A 22304-nucleotide genomic window follows, 5' to 3' on the forward strand; every position below is an offset into this window, starting at 1 on the left:
CAACGTGTTAGGTAAATTGTCCACTCGTGACGTATATACGCGCCGAGCTCCGACGGAAGAGTGGGCGTTTGCAGTGCAAGTGCTTGCGACGTCGGACAGGACATGACATGACAAGAACTTTATTTGATCCTGTTTGACTGAGATCTTGGGCAACCAAAGCCGAAGGCTCCAAAACATCAAGTTGGTGGCTCTGCCCACGATGGGACCGGGAGATGAAGTGCCGCCACAATGTCGTGGGCCCTCTGGACAGCCTGGAGTTGAATGTGGAGATTGCTGTTGTTGAGGGATTCCTGCCATTGTTCTTTAGTGATGGGTGGAGAGGCATTAAGGGCTGGGCACAGCCAGAGCATGTGTTCAAAAGAGCATGAGTCATGACCACATTTGGGGCACCACTGTGAGTGGTCAGGTTCTATCCTGTTAAGGGACCGCGGAGTGGGATGCGAACCTCAGGCTAGCACCCTCAGACTTCTGTAAACACGTCGGACAGAAGAGCGCCATCAGCTTGCGCTTTTTTTTTTAGAACCCGCAGCACTGAAAACACACGTGAAGTATACTCAAAGAAGCGAAGGCAGGAACAAAGGGTAGACGAAAGGCAAGCCGAATACAGGGATAGCAGCGTCGGTTGCGCGAGCGCGAAACGGAAACCTTCCTGCGGCCAGCGAGGGCGACGAGCATTTGTTACGTCGTGCACACGAAATCGCTACACAGGGGAGCGTGCTACACGAAGCGGCGCGCACGAGCGTGCACATTTAGCTCGGCACCGCCTCTTCGAAGGATCGGCCACTCATTAACGCGCCGCTGGTGACGAGGTCGGTGCAAACGGGCAACGCGGTGGCGAGTCCCGGCGCCTTTCATAAATCACGGCCCTGCCCTTGGGGGGGGCGATCCGTTTTTCTCGGGAACGGCCACGTCGACCCGAGTGCGGCCGGGTACCGCCTTCCGTGTCCGGTGCACGGCGTCCTGCACCAGCCATCAGCTACAGGTTGCCCGTCCACGCTCACGCACTGTCACGTTTTCAAATTCTTTTTTTCTTCGCACAGCTGCAGACTGGAACGGCCTTCCTAACGACGTTGCTGTCATTATGTGCCCATCCAAGTTCATTGAAAATGTAAAAAACTTCCTGTTATTGTGACTATGTATTTTTATTCTTGCCACCCCTTATGTAACGCTCCATTTATTGGAGCCTTTAAGGTAATAAAATGAAATGAAATGAAATGAAGGCGCAAGAGGACCGCGGCGCGTCGTGAAAGCGTCGTGCCATTCCCCGGCGCCTTCGTGGCCTCGACCACTGGCAGAAAGCGCGCTGGTCCAGTGTAGTGAGAATCAATACGCGCATCAACGCACCTAGTCACTGTCATTTAATAATAATAATAATAATAATAACAATAATAATAATAATAATAATAATAATAATAATAATAATAATAATAATAATAATAATAATAATAATAATAATAATAATAATAAAGTCAAAGGTGTTCATTATAAAGTGCCCAGGAACAACCTCGAGGGTCTTGTGGCTGATGCACTCGGCGAAATAATGCACAGGAAGTACAATGCGAACTCACACACGCGCATACACACATACACGCGCGCGCACACAGGAAAAGAATAGTAATTTCGCGTGTACAGAATTTAATAGAGCATAAAATTTGTGCACGAAGAGAATATGAAGCTAAAGTGGAGAAACAGAAAAAAGGATTACAGAATGACGGAACACACAACAGGTATGAGAGTTTTTGTTCGGTTATTGAAATTCCTGTGCAACTCCTTTCAGGAAAATATTAAAATTAGGCATGAAGATATCCAGGTATCCTCTGAAAGGGTTTTATACGTCGCCTGCACTCTAGATAGAGGGTCACAAAAATCTGAAGGCTGAAAGGCGCGCTGTTTCCTTGTGCCTTTCTGCGGAATGTAAAAGTGCACATTAGAATGCAAGTGCAAGCAGCAGATTTTCCCATGTATTGACTTTTGAAGAAAAATAACGTCCGATTTGTTGCGTCTACAGGTGAGGGTGGGTAACGTGAGCGTCTTTGTTTGCTCTGTGGAGAAGGAAGGCTTTTGACAGAAGCGATCTTTAAATACAGATGCGAACTTTTTTGCACACTTTCGAGAAGTTCACAATTTCACCTACAAGTGCCGCCCCAGACGGCAGAGCCGTACTGGAAGGCATCCGCTGTTATATAATGTTACAAATGGCCCAAGTTGTTTGAAGTCTCTCGTCACCCGACATGGTGTGCCGAGCGTTCGAAGTGCACGCTTCCTCGTCTGCGGAGCGTGGGGCGAGAAATTGGGAGCGCTATCGAAGTGCACTCCAAGGTCCTTCGTTCCCTGAGCTCTTGGCAAGAGAACGCTTTCAAAACAATAGCGAAATAAAGTGCTGTTAGTCTTCCGCGTGAAGCTTACAATTTTCGTTTTTGATGCGTTTATGACGCCCTTGTTTCCAGCGCACCCCGACTGAAAATTTGCTATGTTCTTCTGAAGAGCGGCGCAATCATTAACATTTTTTACCGCTTTGAAAATTTTCGCGTCATCATCATGTAACAAAATTGAAGAGTTTTGAATGACTGCCGAAACATCGTTAATAAACAGCGAGAAAAGAAGAGGGCCCAGGACAGATCCTTGCTCGAGGTACTCCTCTTGTAACCGCATAAAGTTCTGACGACTTACCATTTATGCTAACGTAGTAGTAATGGTCGCGTAGGTAGCTCCTTATTAGTGCTGTGACAGACTGGTGCAGATCAAGTTGTGTCAACTTTTGAAGGAGTATTTTGTGGCATGCGACATCAAACGCCTTAATGAGGTCAAAATGACATCCAGCTGTCTTTTCTTATATACACTGCTTGAAAGGCATGCATTATGAAGCTAACGCGGTTGGTAGTTGTGGAGCGTCCCGATATGAATCCATGCTGCTGAGGAATGATACCATTTTCAATGGAGGATGAAATTTTTGAGTAAGGAGTTCACTCGAATAATTTAGATGCTGCGCATAGGAGAGAAGTACGCCTGTAGTTACTCGCAGCAGTTTTTACCCTTGTCTTAAAGACGGGAAGGGCCCGTGCTCTTTTCCAAGCCTTTGGGAATGTGTTCGTCTTTAAAGCAGAATTAAAAATACAAGTAAGCACTGGAACAAGCAAGGACCCGTACGTTTTAATCAAAGCAGGTGGAATGTCATCAGGACCACACGAAAAAGACGGTTTAAAGCGTTTGATGCTCCTAAAGACAAGTTCCTCTGAGACCGATAGACATGAATCCAGGGACTCAGGGGGATTGGAAAGGTCATTACCTTCATCACTGTACCCTTCACCGCACACATACCCGAAGTGTATGGCAAAGGCGCCCGCGACATCTGGGACAGCTTAGCTGTCGCCACTAAGTAGAGAGATATCTTGTTTCGTATTGTTGGATGACTGTTCACGAACGTGTCTCCAAAGATACTTTGAATTTTTTGAAGTGCTAGCTTCTACATGTGCTATATAGATGGAATGATCACGCTTGTAAAGACGTTTACAGAGTGTCCTGTACACTTTAAAATCTATATGAAACAACAACAACAACAACCATCACCACCATCACCGTCATCGTGACGATGGAGAATATACTCTCCATGCAGTGGTCTCCAATGACCTCCGTCCTGCGTCATGCGAGTTCGTTACCGTTATGCGTCAACAAACTTCTTTATTTCTCATGGCGCCGCCTGAAATTTGGTCGTACTCGACTTCCATTGCCTTCGTTCTTCGCGTTAAAGAAGCCCGGATAGTCGGAATTATTTCGGAGCCCCTCCACTACACGGCGGGCCTCGTATATAGCCCGCCTTGCAGCGTCGCAACGCTGTATACTCCACAATCTCCACCGGAATGCTATCAAGCCTTTCGCTGTAATCAAGACTGCCGCATTCGTTTATCTGTTAACGTTGAGCACGTCGTTTTCCTTTCTATACACTTTATAAGGAGCAGAAGAGGAGGAGGAGGAGGAGGAGGAGGGATGTCAACGAGACGCCCGTCCGATTTGCTACCCCTCGCGGGGGAATGGGTTTAAGGGATGTTACGGAACATATGCGAGGCCTTCTGCCAAGGCAGTGGACGCGAGTGGTCACTTGAACACGCGACCACGACAACTTGCGAAGACTTCCTTTTCATCATCGACACGCTTACCGGCTTGCTTTCCGCGAGGTTGCGGCTGGTCGTGCAACAGAGAGTTACATGCGTGACAAGCGTTCGGCGTGCCCCGGCACAGCATGGTACGAGACGCCGCGCACAGCCGAGGCGTTTCCTATATTATTTTCATTTCTGCGTGGGCGTGGTTTATTCGTCATGCGGTTGCCCATCGCGAAGCTGCGTCTGGCCTTATGGTCAGCCGATCGTGGCCAGTGCATGAGATTCCTTGCACATGGATATTAGGTAGCTTGATTTTTAATTTGCGAGATCGGTCATTGACCAGATTTGACGTCCCAGAGTAACTGAATTGGCTTTGTGAGACGCCGTAGAGCCTGGATCAGACGTGATTACACGTGCGGTCCGTATAGCAGCACCTCCTAAATCTGAGTTTAGGTTTATATAACTTGTGTCTCGTATTCCAATAGAAATTTGGTTCTAGCTTGTGGAAACTGTAGAATGTGCTGTTTAACTGACAAAATATCTTTGAATATTCGCACGCATGTCATCATCGTAGCGAATGGCGCCGCACCGAAACCCACCCGTCTGTGTGCGTTCGCAATGATCGCCTGTAAAGCTCGCAGCGCCAAGAACCTCGCAAAGTTTTCGAGTCGTACACCTACCGCCGTGAAACATAAGAGATATGGATTGCGTCCAAACCAAAGTTTTCTTTAACTACTTGGGACGTTACGTGTGGTTATTGAGAACGGGGCTGCCCCGCCAAAGCGTTCCTGGTTTTCTCAGTCTCAGATGTGCACGAGGGAAATGATATTCGCATTCTCATTTACGTGGTGAAAAAAGTGGTATATCTGCCTTCTGTTGGTTGACTACCCTCCTCGTTTACAGTGCCAACGCCGACAATGTTTCCTGTCTGAAAGCCAGTGCCTGTCAACTCCAGGTAAGCTTTCTCTTATCTAGGGACTTAAAGCCTTGTTTAGGAAAACAGGGAAATTTGGCCAATATAGGGAACTTCGAACTAGGACATTGAAACATTGAAAGTCCTGACGCGTTGGTCAATTAGCATAGGAAGTACTACTTTTGATCGTACTGCCGCGCAGTGAACGCATTCTCGTCAAGTGAACGACATACAGTGTGGATGCCCTGGGGCTTTAACGAAGTACTGCTACTGCGATTTTGCCGTTCGTACTTCTTGCTATGCTGTCGATGTTGTGCGCTTCGAATATAATATCAATCTACTCGTATAACAAAAAAAGCAGCACGCGCATTTCCGAGCGTAAGGGGGACGGACGCATAAGCTCGCTCCGAGCTCGATAATGCGGTCGTGGCGCTGAGCAGCCAAGTGCATGTAGACTCGTGCATTAAAGTTTACCGGGAATCGCCCGTCAGCAGAGAAACCTTGGACCAGTAGTCATTTGTTTGGGTGAATTTCGTTTGGAGGTAAGATAAAAATTGACCGCGTGTGTGTGCGCTTCGCTGCATGCAAATGACGTGTAAGCGCGTAGGTGCGGTGGTGTTACGCCAGTGCATGGCATGCAGAAAAAAAAAATGATAAGAAAGATTCTCACTTATTTTCCATTCGCGTCATGAAGGGTATCAGCCTTCTGACTGCGCATGGGTGGCCCTCCGTTCCCTGGAGTACGTTTCATTAAACTTCATTTGTAAGTGAGCGTCGGGCCTGTCCATTACATTTCTCCTTTTCACAGCAACGTTGTCTGTTGCATCTCATCGTGGGGAAACACGTACGTTACTCATTTATCAACCATTCAGCATCTCCAGAATGAAGCAATAAGAATAGCAACCTTCAGCAGCTACATGTCCGATGCGTCCTCCTTGCTCTACTCACATGGTATTCTATCGGATCAAAAATTAAAAAGTTACATTATTGGCATTCTGATATATAAATATGTGAATGGAAGGCTTACAATTCCTTTACTGCACTCTAATCAGTTTACTCGTGTAACATCTACTGGCTTTGCAAAATTAAATAACTTTTTCTTACCTAAACCAAGGACTAAATATGGAAAGTCTACAGCTAACTTCTCATCAGTATGATATTGTAATTTTTTGCTAGTAGCTATAAGGAATAAACCCTTTCAAATGTCTAAAATTAAAAAGGCGTGGCGCTCATACTTGCTAAACTCATAAACGCTTCGATAATAAAATATTGACTCTTGAATACCGCCCTATTTCCGCTCAACGACACTGCAAGGGGCACACTGTTTTGAGACTACTACAATCGGTAAAAGAAGTCAAGCGCCCAACTTCCTTACCTTTCTAATATGGTTACATGCAATATTGATACCTTGCTCTATGCGTGCAAACAAGTTTGGGCAACATCAAAGTATAAATGTACTGACATTTTATGTGAATATAAGGGGCTTCAAACAGGACGCTGCGTTGTTAGCACAACTTGCACGACACATCATTTTAACTTGAGTCCAGGGACTTCGTTATTCGAATAATTTAAAACGAGTTTAGAAATAAATCTGAGCTGCAAAACTTGCACTTTATCTGCATTACACAAACAAAATAACTGAGCTTTAGATAACTCATATTGACAAACTGAACAAACACATTTTGCGCATGTTTTTTTATTGAAGTTTAGGGTAAAGCTTGCTCCGGAGGTTAGCAGCACTGCTGAAGAGTTGGGGGTTCGATGACGGGTGTGCCAGTTGTCCACGTCTACTCGCAGTCTGAGGCATAGCATTCCACGGCAACTGCGCAGGCGCACCTCGACACCCCCCCTCTCCTCGTCACGGCCGGGGTTTTCCCCCTGGGTGGCCCCTTGCGGGATTATGGCGCCGTTGATATATGCTGCACCTCCCGCACGCAGGTGAGCGCATTACTGTTGCTTGGCCACGTAAAGGATTTCCATTCCCCGTGCATTCTTGGTTCAACCCACAGCGAACTGCCTCTGTGATGCGCTATTTCACAACCGACAGAAGCCAGGCCGACGTCGCAGCCGACAGATGACCATTTGTCGAATTGTAGCTGTCAGCCACGGCGGCGGACCTCCCGACCCCTCGTCAGTCGAACCGTAGAGGACACAGTGAGAACCGATACCGGTGGGCGCTGCCTCCAGGATTTGCGCGGTGCGTATATGGGCTTCCCAGACCTTCAAATGAGTGGCCGAGAACCACGGAAAAGACTTCGGGGATATCATTAGAACACGCGTGGGAAGCAAAAGAAAAAAAAAGAATCAAATTTTTGCGCGCAACTGGTCTGTGTCAAAATAGCAGCAAGCACGAAAATAGCAGCGTGTTAAGACAACGACGCAAGGACGAAAGAGACACATCAGTGTCACGCTGGTTCCTTGTCTCCATGCGAAGCTGCATTTATTACGGCGCGCGAATAGCCAGCCCAGCAACAACTTTGGGGCACACGCATACGCGCGCCGCCTGTGCCTTGAAATACGCTGGTCGAGGTGCGGGCACACGCTGACACGCTACAGCGGAGCTCGTGCGCATTGCAGCAGTTGTGCACGGGACACGTCCTGCTGTCCCATTGTCAAAGCTAATCGAAGTTGATTCGCCGAAGAGTCGCCCGGATGGGCCCCGCCTTCAGAGATACGACTGAAGCTCGCGGAGGCGCGCAGCCTGCTCTTTCTCTGCGTGTATAGTGTTTTTATTGTTTCTGGGTAAAGCGCCCCGTCATGCTGCCTGGGCGCTGATTACACAACGGTCTTGTGTCCGCTTGTTTTGTACGACTCGGTAATCGCTCGTAACTGGCGGTGCCGGGTAGCGTTACATTGCCGTTGTTTTTTCCTCCTGTCCCACTTGCGACTAACGACTCACGGCAACGCGCATCAGAATGGAGGAGCGAACGACAAAGTTTATCTTATTCCTTCAATTCAAGCGAAACTTGGCGATAGTATTTCTGATAATTCGCGAATCACGCCCCATATGGCAGGCAACGACCACTGAAAAATAAATAAAATGACATTAAAAAGAAATGTACCTTTCGTATTCATACGCGATACTGAATTGTCCTCTGCCCTCGACAGAACGGCGAATGTAGTTGTCGCGCCATTCAGGTCTTGTTTGATTTTTCGAAGATCATGGTTCTCGACTCAATTAAATCAAATCAAATCAAATTTATTTTGTATCCATACATGATGTAGGCGGCAAAAACAAGAAACCAAAATCAATTCGATCTGACAAGGGTTAAAGGAAGAATTACAACAGCAATCGGACATTATTAGGTAGCATTATACAATGGCAAGAAAGAAATCTAAATCTACGCAATGAAAAAAAAAGTGTTATTCAAGCAGTTTAGTACAAGGACAATCATCATTGTTGCAGAGAAAAAAAAAGAATTCGAAACACCAATCGGACATTGTTAGGTAGCATTTCAACTATGACAAGAGAGGGATCTAAATATACACAGTGAAGAAGTGTACTTAAAGCAATGTAATACAATTACAATCATCACTGTTGTAGAAGCATAAGGAACGAAGTACGTAATCAGAAACCAATTGAATTTAACAAGGATGGTAATGAGTAGGCAAGTAGTTGTGTTCCATAATTTGTGTGTGTATGGGGGGGGGGGGGGGTACGAACGAGGTCGCATTATAACGAGTATTGTATTTCTTTTATGCTTTTGGATAAGTTGGATAGGCGTTCAATAAAGTGATTTCCTCGCTATTTTTCTGTAAAGTACCGCTCAAGAGTAATTCATTGAATAGTTAGTTTACAGGACAAACATGAAGTTTCTTAAAGAGGGGTTCAGTGTGCGTCATAGGATGAGTTGCTAATAGCACGCACAGCCTTTTTTTTTTTTTGTAGTAGAGAAGGCTTAGTAATGTTTGACCCTGTAGTGTGGCCCCAAACAAGGTGACAGTATTTTAGGTGTGAAAGAAAGAGAGAGTTATAGACTAATAGCTTGACGAAAGTGGGCAGAGAAAAGCGTACCTTGGCAAGGGCACCCACGACGCCTGCAAGTTCACCGCTGAGCATGTCGAAATGTTTATTCCAGGTTAAATGTTCAACAAAAATGCCGCCAAGGCACTTAACTGAGGAGGTTATACCCACAGGCGAGTTTCCTATAATTACACGGTCAGTAATATTAGCCCTGGAATGTTTAGCCTGAAATAGAATGGCTTTCGTTTTGTTTGTGTTAATGGTTAATGAGCTTATACTTGACACCGTCTGTTGAGCTTATTTAATGCCGAATTTGCGCAAGTCACAAGTTCACTACAGCTGGCAGACCTGAATATTGTCACGTGGTGGTGACGTTGAAGAACACAGTAGCAATACTGTGAAAGACAAAACTAATTTTAATTGGGCAAACCTGTGCCCACAAAAACAGGCTACACTTATAGCACAACGATATCGGCGAACGCGGTCGGCGATCGTCGAAAATCTGGTCAGCGGGTCAGGCGCGTCGGTTTTTATACAGCAGTCGTCGAATGTTCCAGATTAATCGTTGGCACCCACGTGCCTTCCACAAAGTTCTACACCATTCGCGTCACGCGATGAAATCAAGACAACATAAGGTTCGGCGACCACAGACAGCGGATAGAAGCATCGATAACTTTCCAGGAACTTCGGCTACATTCAGGCGCGTCCCGCGCTGTGCGATTACATTTGTTAGGTGGCGAATCGTAGTCGCCCGTTAAAGTACACGTGTCAATATTAATGCGGTGTCGACGGCATAGATAATATATTTGACAGCTGAATTAATGTTTGTTATGTCGTTAATATAAATATGAAATAATAGCGGCCCAAGAATGCTCCCCTGAGGCACCCCACTTAATTATAGATTCGATGTATGGTTTCTTACTACAACCATTTGACATTGGTACTCTAGATAGCTCATTATTATACTTAAAAATACGCCTCTAAAGCCATAGTTTTCCAGCTTTCCTATTAGTGTTTCATGGCTAATACGATCGAAAGCCTTGAAGAAGTCCACGCACACTCCTAGGGTTAATAGTTTCTGTTCGTATGCGTTAATTATAAATTCTTATTGGGTTAAAAGTGCCATTTCCGTTGATCGCCCTTTCATGAAGCCAAATTGGTCGTCGGTAAGGATGTGATCTTTTTCAGTGAACGAAGCCATTGTATCATTAATAAATTTTTCAATGCATTTAAAAAAGACCGGTAAGATCGATATTGGCCGGTAATTTGATAATAGGCTCTTATCACCACCTTCAAAAATAACAGTTACTTTCGCTACTTGCATTGCTTTCGAAAATGTAGCATTTAAAAATTCGAGGTTAAATACGTGCTCTAATACCGAGTGACAATACCTAGGACATATATAATAGGGCGAATCGCAAGCCATCGACATCAGTGATTCTACTGTTTTGAAAAGTTATGAATGCACTGTATATCTCCTGAGCACTGGTAGGTGTTAGAAATGCACTGACAGGATTATTAGGTGTAAGATCACCCGCCGTGGTTGCTCAGTGGCTATGGTGTTGGGCTGCTGAGCACGAGGTCGCGGGATCGAATCCCGGCCACGGCGGCCGCATTTCGATGGGGGCGAAATGCGAAAACACCCGTGTGCTTAGATTTAGGTGCACGTTAAAGAACCCCAGGTGGTCAAAATTTCCGGAGTCCTCCACTACGGCGTGCCTCATAATCAGAAAGTGGTTTTGGCACGTAAAACCCCAAATATTATTATTAGGTGTAAGATCGCCTAGGCTAGCAGGATGATGGGGGCTGTTTACGAGAGAAGTAAGGTAATCAATAAACGAATTTGCTAATAAAGAACCGGACATTGTTGTGCCATTTAGAATCTTCTCTTGAGAATGCGGCGCAGCCCGGTTTACTCTCCCTAGTTCTCCATTTAGCCTTTGCCAGACGAGATCGTTACCTTTCATTATATGTGGATTAAATGCATTGTTCATATAATTCTTTTTAGCCTCTCTTAGGATATGTGTTAATTTGGTTCTAAAATATTTGAAATTCTGGAAGTCATTTGCATCTCTCGTTTGTAAAAAAATCATATATAGTCTATCTTGTTTCATTATTTGAGATAAATGGCTCTTTGTGATCCAATGTTTTCGGATTTTTCTGTTGTGCGTTCTTGTTTTATTCGGAAAATGTCTGATGTAATCGAATTTAAATAGATGTAGAAAGGAGTTGTAGGTTAATTCAGGATCAACCTTGGTGTATATTTCCGACCAGTCAATGTTCAGTACATCACTTCGGAATTGTTCTAGCGAGATTGCGTTGATATCTCCAAGCGAGACTTGCTCTTCTTTATCGGATGAGTGACGTGGTTTATGTAGGTCCGTGATAAGAAAGATTGGAAGGTGGTCACCTATGGGTATGGTAATTATGCCCGAAAGCGAACTGGAGATGGGGTAGTTTGTAATGAAGAGGTCGAGTCACGTCTCGGTGTTGTGTTGAACACGAGTGGGCTCATTAATAGTGTTAGCGCAAGCATTAGACTTTAATATAATTAGGAAGTGATGCTGTGTCGGTGATGCGTGTAGTAAGTTGATGTTCATATCACCACCTATAACCAGCTTTGATCCAGTTTTCGCCAGCTTATAAACTTATCCGGGAATGTAAGGAAGGCTGTTCTATTACCATTTGGAGGGCGATATAGAACAGACAAAAAAATGTCACCGTTTGATACCGTTAGTATTTCCAAATCCTCAGTCATTTCAGTGTAGTCAGGAACAATATTCAGTTTCAGGGAATTCTTGGCCATGAGTGAAACACCGCCCCCCTTTTTTTGCTGCTATAGGTTTAAGTACTGTGGTGTAACCAGCAACGTAAAGTACTTCGTAATCATTTTGGTACCAGGTTTCAGAAATCATAACCACATCACATGTGAAGCCATAGCGTGAAAATTGCAAGTCATCATCTTTGTTCCGCGCAGACTGTGCTTTTAGATGAAAGAAAGTTCAGCTACACTTCATTGTTTTGTGCAACGCGCGCATATCAATCGGAGTTTGGAAATTTCTCGTCATATCTGCCGATTTCAACTTGGATGCGCACAACGAAACCTCAAGGAAGTTTTTATTCTATTTTGTCAACGTCATTCACGCAACCCGTCGTGGTTGCTTAGTGGCTATGGTGTTGGGCTGCTCAGCACGAGGTCGCGGGATCGAATCTCGGCCAAGGCGGCCGCATTTCGATGGGGGCGAAATGCGAAAACACCCGTGTGCTTAAATTTAGGTGCCGGTTAAACAACTCCAGGAAGTTCAAATTTCCGGAGTCTCCCACTACGGCGGGCCTCATAATCAGATCGTGGTTTTGGCACGTAGAACACGATAATTTAATGACGTCACTTACGCAAGTGGTGCGCAGTGCACGCGATGTGTCAGTTTTACGCGCAAAGATTTTTGCGTCTATGGTCCAGGCGTACTTCCATTTTACCTCTTTTTTTACGTGCAACAGTTTGACCTAGAAGCTTCTTGAGCCCCAGGCACATATGCTAATTTGTAAACACCAGACTGTGACCCGGTAGCAGAAGATCAGATGTGTTTAGTCGTTTCTTGCGGGCTTAACGAGCACTGAGTTTCGCTTCGCGTGATGTCTGACCTGCATAACAACATTTGGGCATCCTTCGTTTTTTCTAGTGACACGATGGCGCACATTTATATCAGATGGTGTCATCGGCTCTTCATTCACCTCACCGATTTTGATCAATAGGCTCAAAATTTTCTCATTTTCTATGACCGGTATGCCTTTTATCTCCAAGTTTCTGTTTCTAGGGTATTGTTCAAGTGTAGCCAACCTTTGTTCAGAGTCGCACACGAGCTCTTTCAGTCACTTGCATTCGGCATGTAGCGCCACATTTTTCTTTTTTTTCAGTGTGGCGTTGTCTTATTCAATTTTAGAGCAGCGTGTGATCACTGCCTCAAATTGTGTGTTGAACAGACCCATTGATGATTTAAATTCTTTAAACTTTTTCGCATTTCCTTTTTCATGGCACCACGGAAGTCATGTATTTCTTGTCTAATATCTTCCCCGAGTTTTGCAATATTGAATGGCATTTCGATAGATTACAGGCACACTTTCAATTTAGCACGCTTTCAATCTTTAGTAGACCTGCTTTTAGAGGGCAGTTCTTAGGCGGCTTCTCCTGCGTTGAGCGTCAGCCTCAGCGTCGGCGTAACCGGCAGAACGAACGAGCAGAGCGGTGGATGGAAGACGGCGATAGCGAAGAGAGCGCGAGGAGGATAGCGGAGAAGGAGAGTATGACGAAAAGGTGAGGAGGAAAGCAGAGTGCTGCACAAGACGTGCTCCACGGCGGCGACCTGCTACGAGATGACGCCATAGTAGCATACGCCGCCACCCGATCGCCGATGACGTCCTTACTAAGGTATGCGGCGAGCCCGTCCTTCGGTTCCACTGCGCATGCGCTACTTCGCCTGCGCCGCCACCGCTAGAAAATGCGCGCCGCGTGAGCCACGCGCTTCCGTGTTCACACGCAACCGGTGGAATTCAAAACACCTAAAGACCTGCACTTAAATTTCGCATTAGGGAGTATTGTAATCGTCGGTGAATTTTTTTCTCTGCGTTTCCTATCATGATGTCCCTCTAGCTCAGTTCTAGAGTTCGGGACGGCCTCCCTACCCTTTCATATCAATAAAATTTTCCTCTCCGTGTTTCCGATAACAATGGAAGATATTAGCTTTAACATTCCCTCCCACAGAGACACTATACATGCGCTTCACAAAATATCTATGCAAAGAAGCAGTCGACTAAAAGCTGGGAAAGATTTTGCGCATCGTTTAAAAAGAAGGAACAAGCGCTTTCCAAGGGCATATTAAAGCACTATTGTACAAGGTTTGCACTTTCTTTCTGGCGAGGAGAGTCTAATTGTTTAACAGTGATTTACAGGTGCCCCCCAAAACAATTTTATGGCTTTCCTTTCCTGCGTCTTTGGCGTAACGGAAACGGTCGCGCGCGAGCATGTGCTCTCGCGTACCCGTGCTGCTGTGTGCCCAGTGTGACACACGCGGCGGTCGTCTCAGCTGGCGTCGGCAGCTGTTGAACTGCGATTGCGCCCGGATGGTCACAGCATCCGTCCGCTGTGCTGGGGCACCGAGGTTCAGTCCGACCATCGGGCAACTGATCGAAATTTGTTTTTAAGTGTGAACCATTCGGCAGGACACCAGCAGCGCCCGGCAGCCGTGGTCAGTAAATGCCGGGAGGGTACGTGAAGAACAACGACAAAACCAACAGGCCCAGCACCAGATTCTTCTACGTAAAGAAAGCTTTGCTTTAAAACGAAAAAAAAAAGTGTGGTACACCATAGGCAAATGAGACCAATGGCATTATTGTTCACGGTCGTGTATTGAGTTACTCTGAATAGTTCTTTTTTTATTTTCTTTGTTTATTTGTGGCGCGTTTAATTAGCTAATAGATCAATATGCAAAATATTACAGTCGAACAAACGTTGTATTTCGAATACTTTTCGAGCATCTGTGCATACTTGTACATACTGAGACCGTTGACGTGGTTTATTCGGAGCACAAAATATATTGCACTTCTTTTTCCGAATTGTAATCTACAATAATATTCCTGTTATCACACCAAGGAAGTCACTAGGCTGGTCTCCTGAGAGTTCAATATCTCTCATTAAAGCTTCAAAGATGTGTCACGTGTCAATGGTGCACCCAGATAGCCCCCCCTCACGTCGCCCACATGTGCTCGAAAGGCGTTGATTTTAGCTGCGTGCAGGCGGTCGAAAAGAGCCGGAACTGAACCGAAGACCGAAGCTGAACTTTTAGTTTCGGCTGCACTTTAACCAAAGCAAAAGAATAAATTTTCCGTTATGTTAGAATCGAACCCAAACCGGAACATTTTGGAGAAACCTTCCGAACCATTTCGACCAACGGTTCAGCGCATGGTCCTTGTCGAATTTCTAGGATTACAAAGACGGCGCCGAATAAAACAACACACGAAGAAGGGGGACACGAGACAGCACGTAGGCGCACTGAGTGTTTTATTTCTTGACATAGTAATATATAGCTGCTGTCAAGAATCAAAACAACAAAAATAAACAGGGCAGTCATCTGCATCGCACAAGGAAACCAAGATACAGAAGAACGTTTAAGTTATTCTCGTGCCCTCCTTCTTCGTGTGTTGTTTTATTCGGCGCCGTCTTTGTAATCATGCTTAACCAACAAGCCCACCAACACACGCTCAGAATTTCTAGGACCGTGCATGTCGCTGCGTTGACGAGAGCATATGAAGAGAGCAGGCGATTCTTGCGTAAATTCGCGGAGTTTGCGTCAGGATTAGTCACGTGGTTCGGTCACCAGACACCATAGTCATCTGATTGACTCATTCAATTGTACGCGTGATCAACTAAATAGAACTTCACGGGTTTATCAAGACGCAGGAAGCTTTTGTAAATTTGCGTGAATCGTCACTGCTCAGTTTAGAAAAATACTACATGTTCTCTGAAAATAGACACCTTTTATGCTTACAAAGATGATTACGTAACACATGGGCAGTTAAGCATTAGCAAGATTATACTAGTACAGATAATATGTGCCTGGTCTTTCCTGCGTTAATAAATAGCTGACAACCCCGCAACTAGTATGCGGGCACAAGGCCTTGCACGCGCAAAACATCACAAATTGTACGCGCTTTTATGTTGAATACATCAAAACTCGCTTCCAGTTGAGCGCGGCTTCTTGACGTATAGTTTCGTTACAAGGGATCCACTATACACATCGAAAATCTCAGGCAGTGGCCACGTGCTTATCAGAAATAGCTGATGCGGCAAGTCGCACAATGACCGGGTAGCTGAAAACTGGCCCTTCTTTAACCTTTCACTAAGCGCTTCTCGGAATAGGAAAGCCCTTGCACAAAACCCGACGAGATGCCACGCTCCATCTGGCGCGCGGTTTGTATTTATCGCATTAAAAGATGGCACTTTATTATTTTCTATACGCTCGAAGAATGTAGGTTCCATACTGTCGGCAGCTGTTTGGGAAAGCACAAGAATAAATAAATAAATGTAAAAATAATTGACCGCACTTCCACTACTGTCAGGAGGGATGCCAGCGAAGCTTGAGTTGGCTCGTTTAGTGTAACCTTACTCACTTATTACTACAGCGTGTGATGAACTGTGTGACTTTTGTTTGTGTAAGTATAGTTCTATACTTACACAAACAAATGATGCTTCTAATCATCACAACACAACAGTGATAACTTGTTTTGGTTTCCATTCATTGTTTTTTATTACACGGCATTGACACTGCAAGTGAACATGGTGACTATGTGATCACTATGGTACACAGGTAGAGGTTGCATCATCCGTATGTTACACATGTCATTGGCAAAGGTTGGCAAAGAGGTCGGGATTCGCAGTTTTTCGTTGACGTTTGGCGTGGGCTTGGCGCTCCTTCAGCTCGGGACCTGCAGCTGTTCTTTGTCGTAACGCCTAGGCTTCACGCTCCTTCATGGCGTGGTCGGCACGTCGACGACGAGCGTTTTCCCCAGCGAGTTCCCGGCGGCGTTCATCAAACACCACCTGCTCTTCGGCCAAACACGCAATGCGCGGCCGACCTATCGGAGCTCCGATAGTGTTCTGACGCGGAAACGCTCGTTCCACTCACGTCTCTTAGACACATGACTCCTATTCGCGGAGAGAATGACGTCAGTAGCGTGGCGGCGCAGCAGGATTCTCCGTTCAACGGGCATATTGCTTTTTTTTAATAGAAATTCCTGCACCTGTGCAGCTCTGAGAGCAGCTGCTTTTTTAGCGTTACACCGCGGGCGCAGGCTGGCGTATACAAGCTTCGCTTGAAAAAATTACTGACAGCAATATTGTGCAGCACTCCTTATAGGAATCGATGATCGAACTAGGAAATTGCGAGTAGGAGGCGTAATGCATCGAATAATGACGCAGGGCGCCAAAAGACCCCCTGAGTGTACGAATTGCAACAGGTATAAAAGCAATGCTCGCACGAGAGCGGCAGCGTCGACGTCGCGCAAATCCCAAGCTTCGAGAGCGAGGAGCGCAAGCAAAGCGTCAGCGGAGGGAAGCCGCTACCGCCGAGGATCGACAACGAGAAGCGCAAGCCAACAGCGCCGGTGGAGGCGTGCCAACCCCGACTTTCAAGAGAAGGCAACCCAATCCAAGCGCCAGCAGAGGCAAGCTAGACCCCCAACTTCGAGAGTATAGGAGGCCGAGCAGAGACGTCGACACAGAGAGATTCCTCCCACGGAAGGTGCCGATGGACGGTTCAAGAGAGAATTCCTCGACCGTGAGTACTGCCACAGCTGCAAGGTGCGTGATAGACTATGGTGTGATCACAACCTCACGCAACTGAAGAGTGTGCGCAATCCGGAACCGAAGCTGGATTCTAGCAAAACGATGACTACGAGACAAAATATTTTCATAAAAATCGCGCTAAACATGAGTTCGAACTTCAGAAAACGACCGCCAGCTTCGCTGTTTCGGCAGCATTCACTGCGTTGAACTGGCTTTACATTTTTTCTTTGAACCGAAGTTGAACCTGAACCGGACCTTAAAGCGTGAACCGGAACTGAACCCGAAAACATTTCGGCTCGACATCCTGGCTGGGTGAATAGTTACTGTGATGGCTCAGGACTGGCTTTAGGAATGCTGCAGCGCTGACCATCAACATCCTCGCGTAACCGCTCTCACCATTATCAACGTCCGTTCCTCTTTCACACTGGACGACATATATTCTTTCCTTCAAATAAATTATATCTGTCTTTAAGTAAATCATTAGCGCTTATTTTTTCCTGCAATGCAAGTGAGAGTGTCTTTTGAAATTCTAAAGAACGGTCTATGAGTATGCTCTGCGACCCTTATAATCTATCTGAACTGAACTTTGTAACCTTTTGTCACCCTTTCTAACGGGCGAGTAGAATTCCAACACACCCAGGAAAAAGATAAGAAGAGTTGAGAGAAAGGAAGAGAAAATTGTAAAAAGCAAAGGAGCACTCGTCGGCTCACTAGCGGCGCACTAGGGTCCACCACTATAGAAGAGTCATCTTGATGATGATGGCCAAGAGTGGAATCCCCTTTGAAACGGGGCGGGGGCTTGTGCCATCAAACTGTAGTGCTTATGTTACTTTAATTTCAAGATTTTCTCATTTCTAACTTTTTCGGCACATAATTGTTCTACTCTGCGGTTACATACATATATTTCTTCCATGTCCCTCTCTATATACTTATACGCCACCAATCCTCCGATCGTCTCATACTTACGTTTACAGCGTCAATCTTTCTCCCTTCGGTACCGTCTTTAAACCCCAGAGCTCCGTGAAGACTGACTCCTATTCTATTTACTATTGGATGTATGCCCTGGCATTCCAAAAACATGTGTGTAATGGTTTCTGAAGTTTTTCCACATGCCACACACAAGTCATTTTCTTTCGTAAATCTGTTGTTACAACTTCGCGTTCTCAGACAGCCCGACCTATAGTCTCAAGAACAAGTGGACAGCCTCCTGAGTTATCATAGAATATTAAATGCGAAGCATTTCTTGGCGAATATTTGCCACTTACAAAGTATCTGTCTAGCCGTCTACGACTTGGTGCTCTGCTCTCTTGGTAACTTCGTTAACTACCATTGGTAGGTACCCCAATTGGCATAGTATGACAAGAGTGTATGACGAATATAAATGATAGGTCATGACATGAATGTCATGACCTATCGTGCGTGTCTTGTAGGTCATGGAACAGGCGCCTATGTCTTGGTATGCACCGAAATTGGCGTAGTATGACAAGGTGTAGACGAACATATATTATACGTCATGACATGAATGTTGTGGCATGTGTGTCATGAAGGTCATGAAAGAGCCGCCTACGTCTTGGTGGTCTCATGGTCATTTCGTTAACTTGGTAGGTACCGAAATTGGCATAGTATGACAAGAGTGCATGACGAACATAAATGATAGGTGATGACATGAAAGGTTATGACACAGCCGCTTACGTCTTGCTATGCACCAAAATTGGCGTAGTATGACAAAGTGTATGAAGAACATAAATGATAGGCCATGACAAGAATGTCGTGACATGCGTATTATGTAGTTAATGAAACAGCCGCCTACGTCTTGGTGCTCTCATTGTCGTTTCGTTAACTTGGTAAGCTCCCCGCACACTGCTTCGCATAACATTGATTCACACAGGGCGTGGGATCTGCCGGCGTTTTTCCTTCCGAATCTCTTTCTTCCTTATAGTCTGTAGTATGCCATTGGTTTCTTTTCTTTCATCTGCTCTAACCAATGCTCGCACTCCGCCTGTCTAACTTTAAGCTTAAGGTTCTTTTTTGTCGCACTGATACTGTGGCTTGTATGCTTTCCCGCCAGTTTTATGGTTCTTTTTCGCCCCTGGAAGTCCACATTTTGTCTATACAAGTACCTAAATCTCCAGTTGCCCATCTGCTGTCTTCCATGTGTCGCACTTTTTCCTGACAAGATGTTTTACTTTGTGCTTCCCTCACCTCAAAAGATGCCCATCCTGTCTCCCTGTACCGCTTCATTTGTCGTTTTTCTATGAGCTCCCAATGCCACTCTATCTACTGCTCTTTGGGCTACATAAAGCTTAGACTGTATTTCTCACCTTAAACTTTACTCTGCATTTCCAAATGCATGTCCCAGCATCATTACGCCCTTGCACGGTCTTCTGACCACCTCGTACTTCTTATACACCCATAAGGCCGTATGCGTCGTTATAGCAGCATTTCTCTAGCCTTTTGCCGTTGGAGAACAGTAAACGAGGGTTTCATCTCTCACACAAACAAAATGAAATACCGATAGCACAACGCTTACCAGGCTTAATATGACATAGCCATGGAGATGCACTTAAGTGCATCTTTGTGGGTACGTAGATACATTGCTGCCACATTTATACACACTCCCAGGTATCGCTGATATTCCTTTGATGTCGGTAGTTGAGGCTCCTGTATTGATACTACCTGATCTGTATTTTCATTGAAAACCATGAGGCCAGATTTTTCTACGTTAAATCTGAGCCCCAGACTTTCACCCTCCTGTCCACAGATATTTGCAAGTGGTTCGATATCTCTCTAATGACCTGCTAATATGGCTATGTCATCTGCGTATATTAAGCCTGGCAAACGTTGTTCTATCGGTGTTCCATTTTGTTTGTGTAAGAGACCAAACCCTAGTTTACTGTTCTCCAACTCCCTTTCCATTCTTCTTATGTAAATCATGAACAGAAGCGATAACAGAGGACAGCCCTGTCGCAGCCCTCTGCTAACATTCACTGTTTCTTCCATACTTATGTCTTGCCACGAAATATGAACTTAATTTTCTCTCTATATTTCCTTTGACAGTTCTGCAATTCATTCATTCACACCTTCTCCTCTCGGAATATTCCACGGAATATTCTGTTTACATTGTCATACGTTTTCTTATGTCTAAGAAAGCTATGTACAACGATCTACTTTCAGACTTAGATATTTCTATACACTGTGTTGGCACAAATAAGTTATCATACGACATTCTGTCCTCTCTAAAACCATTATTTAGTTCTCCTAATACTCCATTAGATTAAACCCACGCCTGGAGCTGCAACTTTATTGCCTGCATTGCCATCCTATATATTGCGGACATTATACGAGTAGTTAGGGGTCTGTAGGATTTAATGTTCTCTTTATTGTCTTCGTTTTTGTAGATTAGTTTTATGCTGCTATGTCACCGGCTAACTGGGATTTCTTTAAAACTTATACTGCTGGTCGGCGCCTCTAACAAAGCTTTCTTGCTTTCTCTCTCCAGTTCATTTATTATTCTGATTGGAATTTCATCTTCTCCTGTCGCAGTGTGCTAAGGAACTTTCTGATCTGCCTTTTTTCCAATCTAGACTGTAAGCATGTCAACAGACTCCGTATTCTGCTCACCTATACTACTAACTGCCTTTGTTACAGTCGTTATAACGTATCTCATTGCTTCATTTCCAGCGAGTTTATTTCCCCGCTGTCTGTGATATGTTGTTGCCCTGTTTCAGCGTTCTTCCTTAGCGCTTTCATGTGGTCTTTCTTTGTGCTGTTTTAGTTTCCTCCCGTATATCCTTCATCCATTGTTCACTTGCACTTTTTATTCCTGCCTACGCCAGAATCTCTACCTAGTCTTTTTTTGGCGGTATATTTCCCTTTTTTTTTATCCTTCCTGTGGTAGTTGATCTTGTTTAGCTTCTCCGTGCTCTCTTGATGCATTACATCTATGGTTTTAGTTTACTCTTGAATTTCTTTATTTAACCAACTTCGTGGCTTTATCTTGCCTTTGCAACGAATTTTGTTGTTTTGTTTCCGAATTTCCTGCTGTATAATACTTTCTATATTCCAGTAATCCCACTGCTTCTTTGGATGTCTTGTGATCTTATTTTCAATGTTTACCACTATATTTTTCATCTGTTGATCACATTGAGATTTGTCCTCCTAGATCTTGATTCTGGTGTTTGCTTGCTCTTCACGGGGGGATCTCATGTATAGCGTAATCCGTCTGTGGTCACTTCTCAGGCTGCTAGTTCCGTACTCGTATATTTCCATTCTGCTCAGTTTATTATACAATATTTCCGTCATCAGGCTATAGTCTATGTTGGACTGCTTATCTCTAGATTCCTATGTAAATTGTCCCACACATTTACATTCTCTGTTCACCATTGCGAGGTTATGCCACTCGCTAAGGTCAATCAGATGTTTACCATTGCCGTCAGTGTAACCATCTAAATCTTCAATGTTACCATTGATATCTCCTGACAAGATGACTTCAGCATTAGCCCAAAAGCTCTCTATATCTTTGGAGAGACTGCACTATTTCCTGCTTTTCGTGCCGGTAATTTTTTCCACTCCACAAATACATTACATTAATAAATGTGATTTTATTTTCACGTGTGCCCTGAACCAACACATGTTCTTTACATGTTGAATTTACTATTTGCTACTTTGCATCCTTACGAATGAGCATGCCTATTCGGCCTCCTTTCCTTTCCTTCGTCATTCTGTTACACCCATCCCATACAAAATTGGCAATCCTCGGTGGCGTCTCTTGCCGGCTTAACTTAGTGACACCTTGCGGCACTCACATGAAAGAGATGAACGGGTAAGCTTCACCGCAATGCCGCGAGACGGCTGTAGTTGTCAATGAGCGGTAGGGTGCCTCGATGTCGGGGAGAAGCGTGACATCGAGGCACTGAAATGAGCGGCGGCGAGTGCATTTCGAAGCTCGAAGGGCACGACAAGGACTCTGGCACAAGTCAGAGACACCGGACC

The 22304-nt window shown here is 45.0% G+C and overlaps 1 protein-coding gene across 3 annotated transcripts in view; it reads left to right on the forward strand.

The window, feature by feature from the left end:
- LOC135907000 (uncharacterized) overlaps positions 1-22304 on the forward strand; it is a 155757-nt gene that overhangs the window by 32958 nt on the left and 100495 nt on the right. For 2 of the 3 annotated variants that reach the window (XR_011511291.1, XR_011511290.1), the window contains exon 2: positions 5001-5052. Coding sequence is in view for 1 of the 3 variants with exons in the window: in XM_070531545.1 (XP_070387646.1) it covers positions 5001-5052; positions 6841-6948; positions 7020-7088 (229 nt within the window). In the remaining 2 variants the exon portion in view is untranslated. Of the gene's footprint in view, positions 1-5000; positions 5053-6840; positions 6949-7019; positions 7208-22304 lie in introns of all 3 variants that reach the window. The other variant, XM_070531545.1, reaches the window with a different exon arrangement.

This window comes from Dermacentor albipictus, chromosome 1 (genome assembly GCF_038994185.2).
Source record: "Dermacentor albipictus isolate Rhodes 1998 colony chromosome 1, USDA_Dalb.pri_finalv2, whole genome shotgun sequence".
NCBI lineage: Eukaryota > Metazoa > Arthropoda > Arachnida > Ixodida > Ixodidae > Dermacentor > Dermacentor albipictus.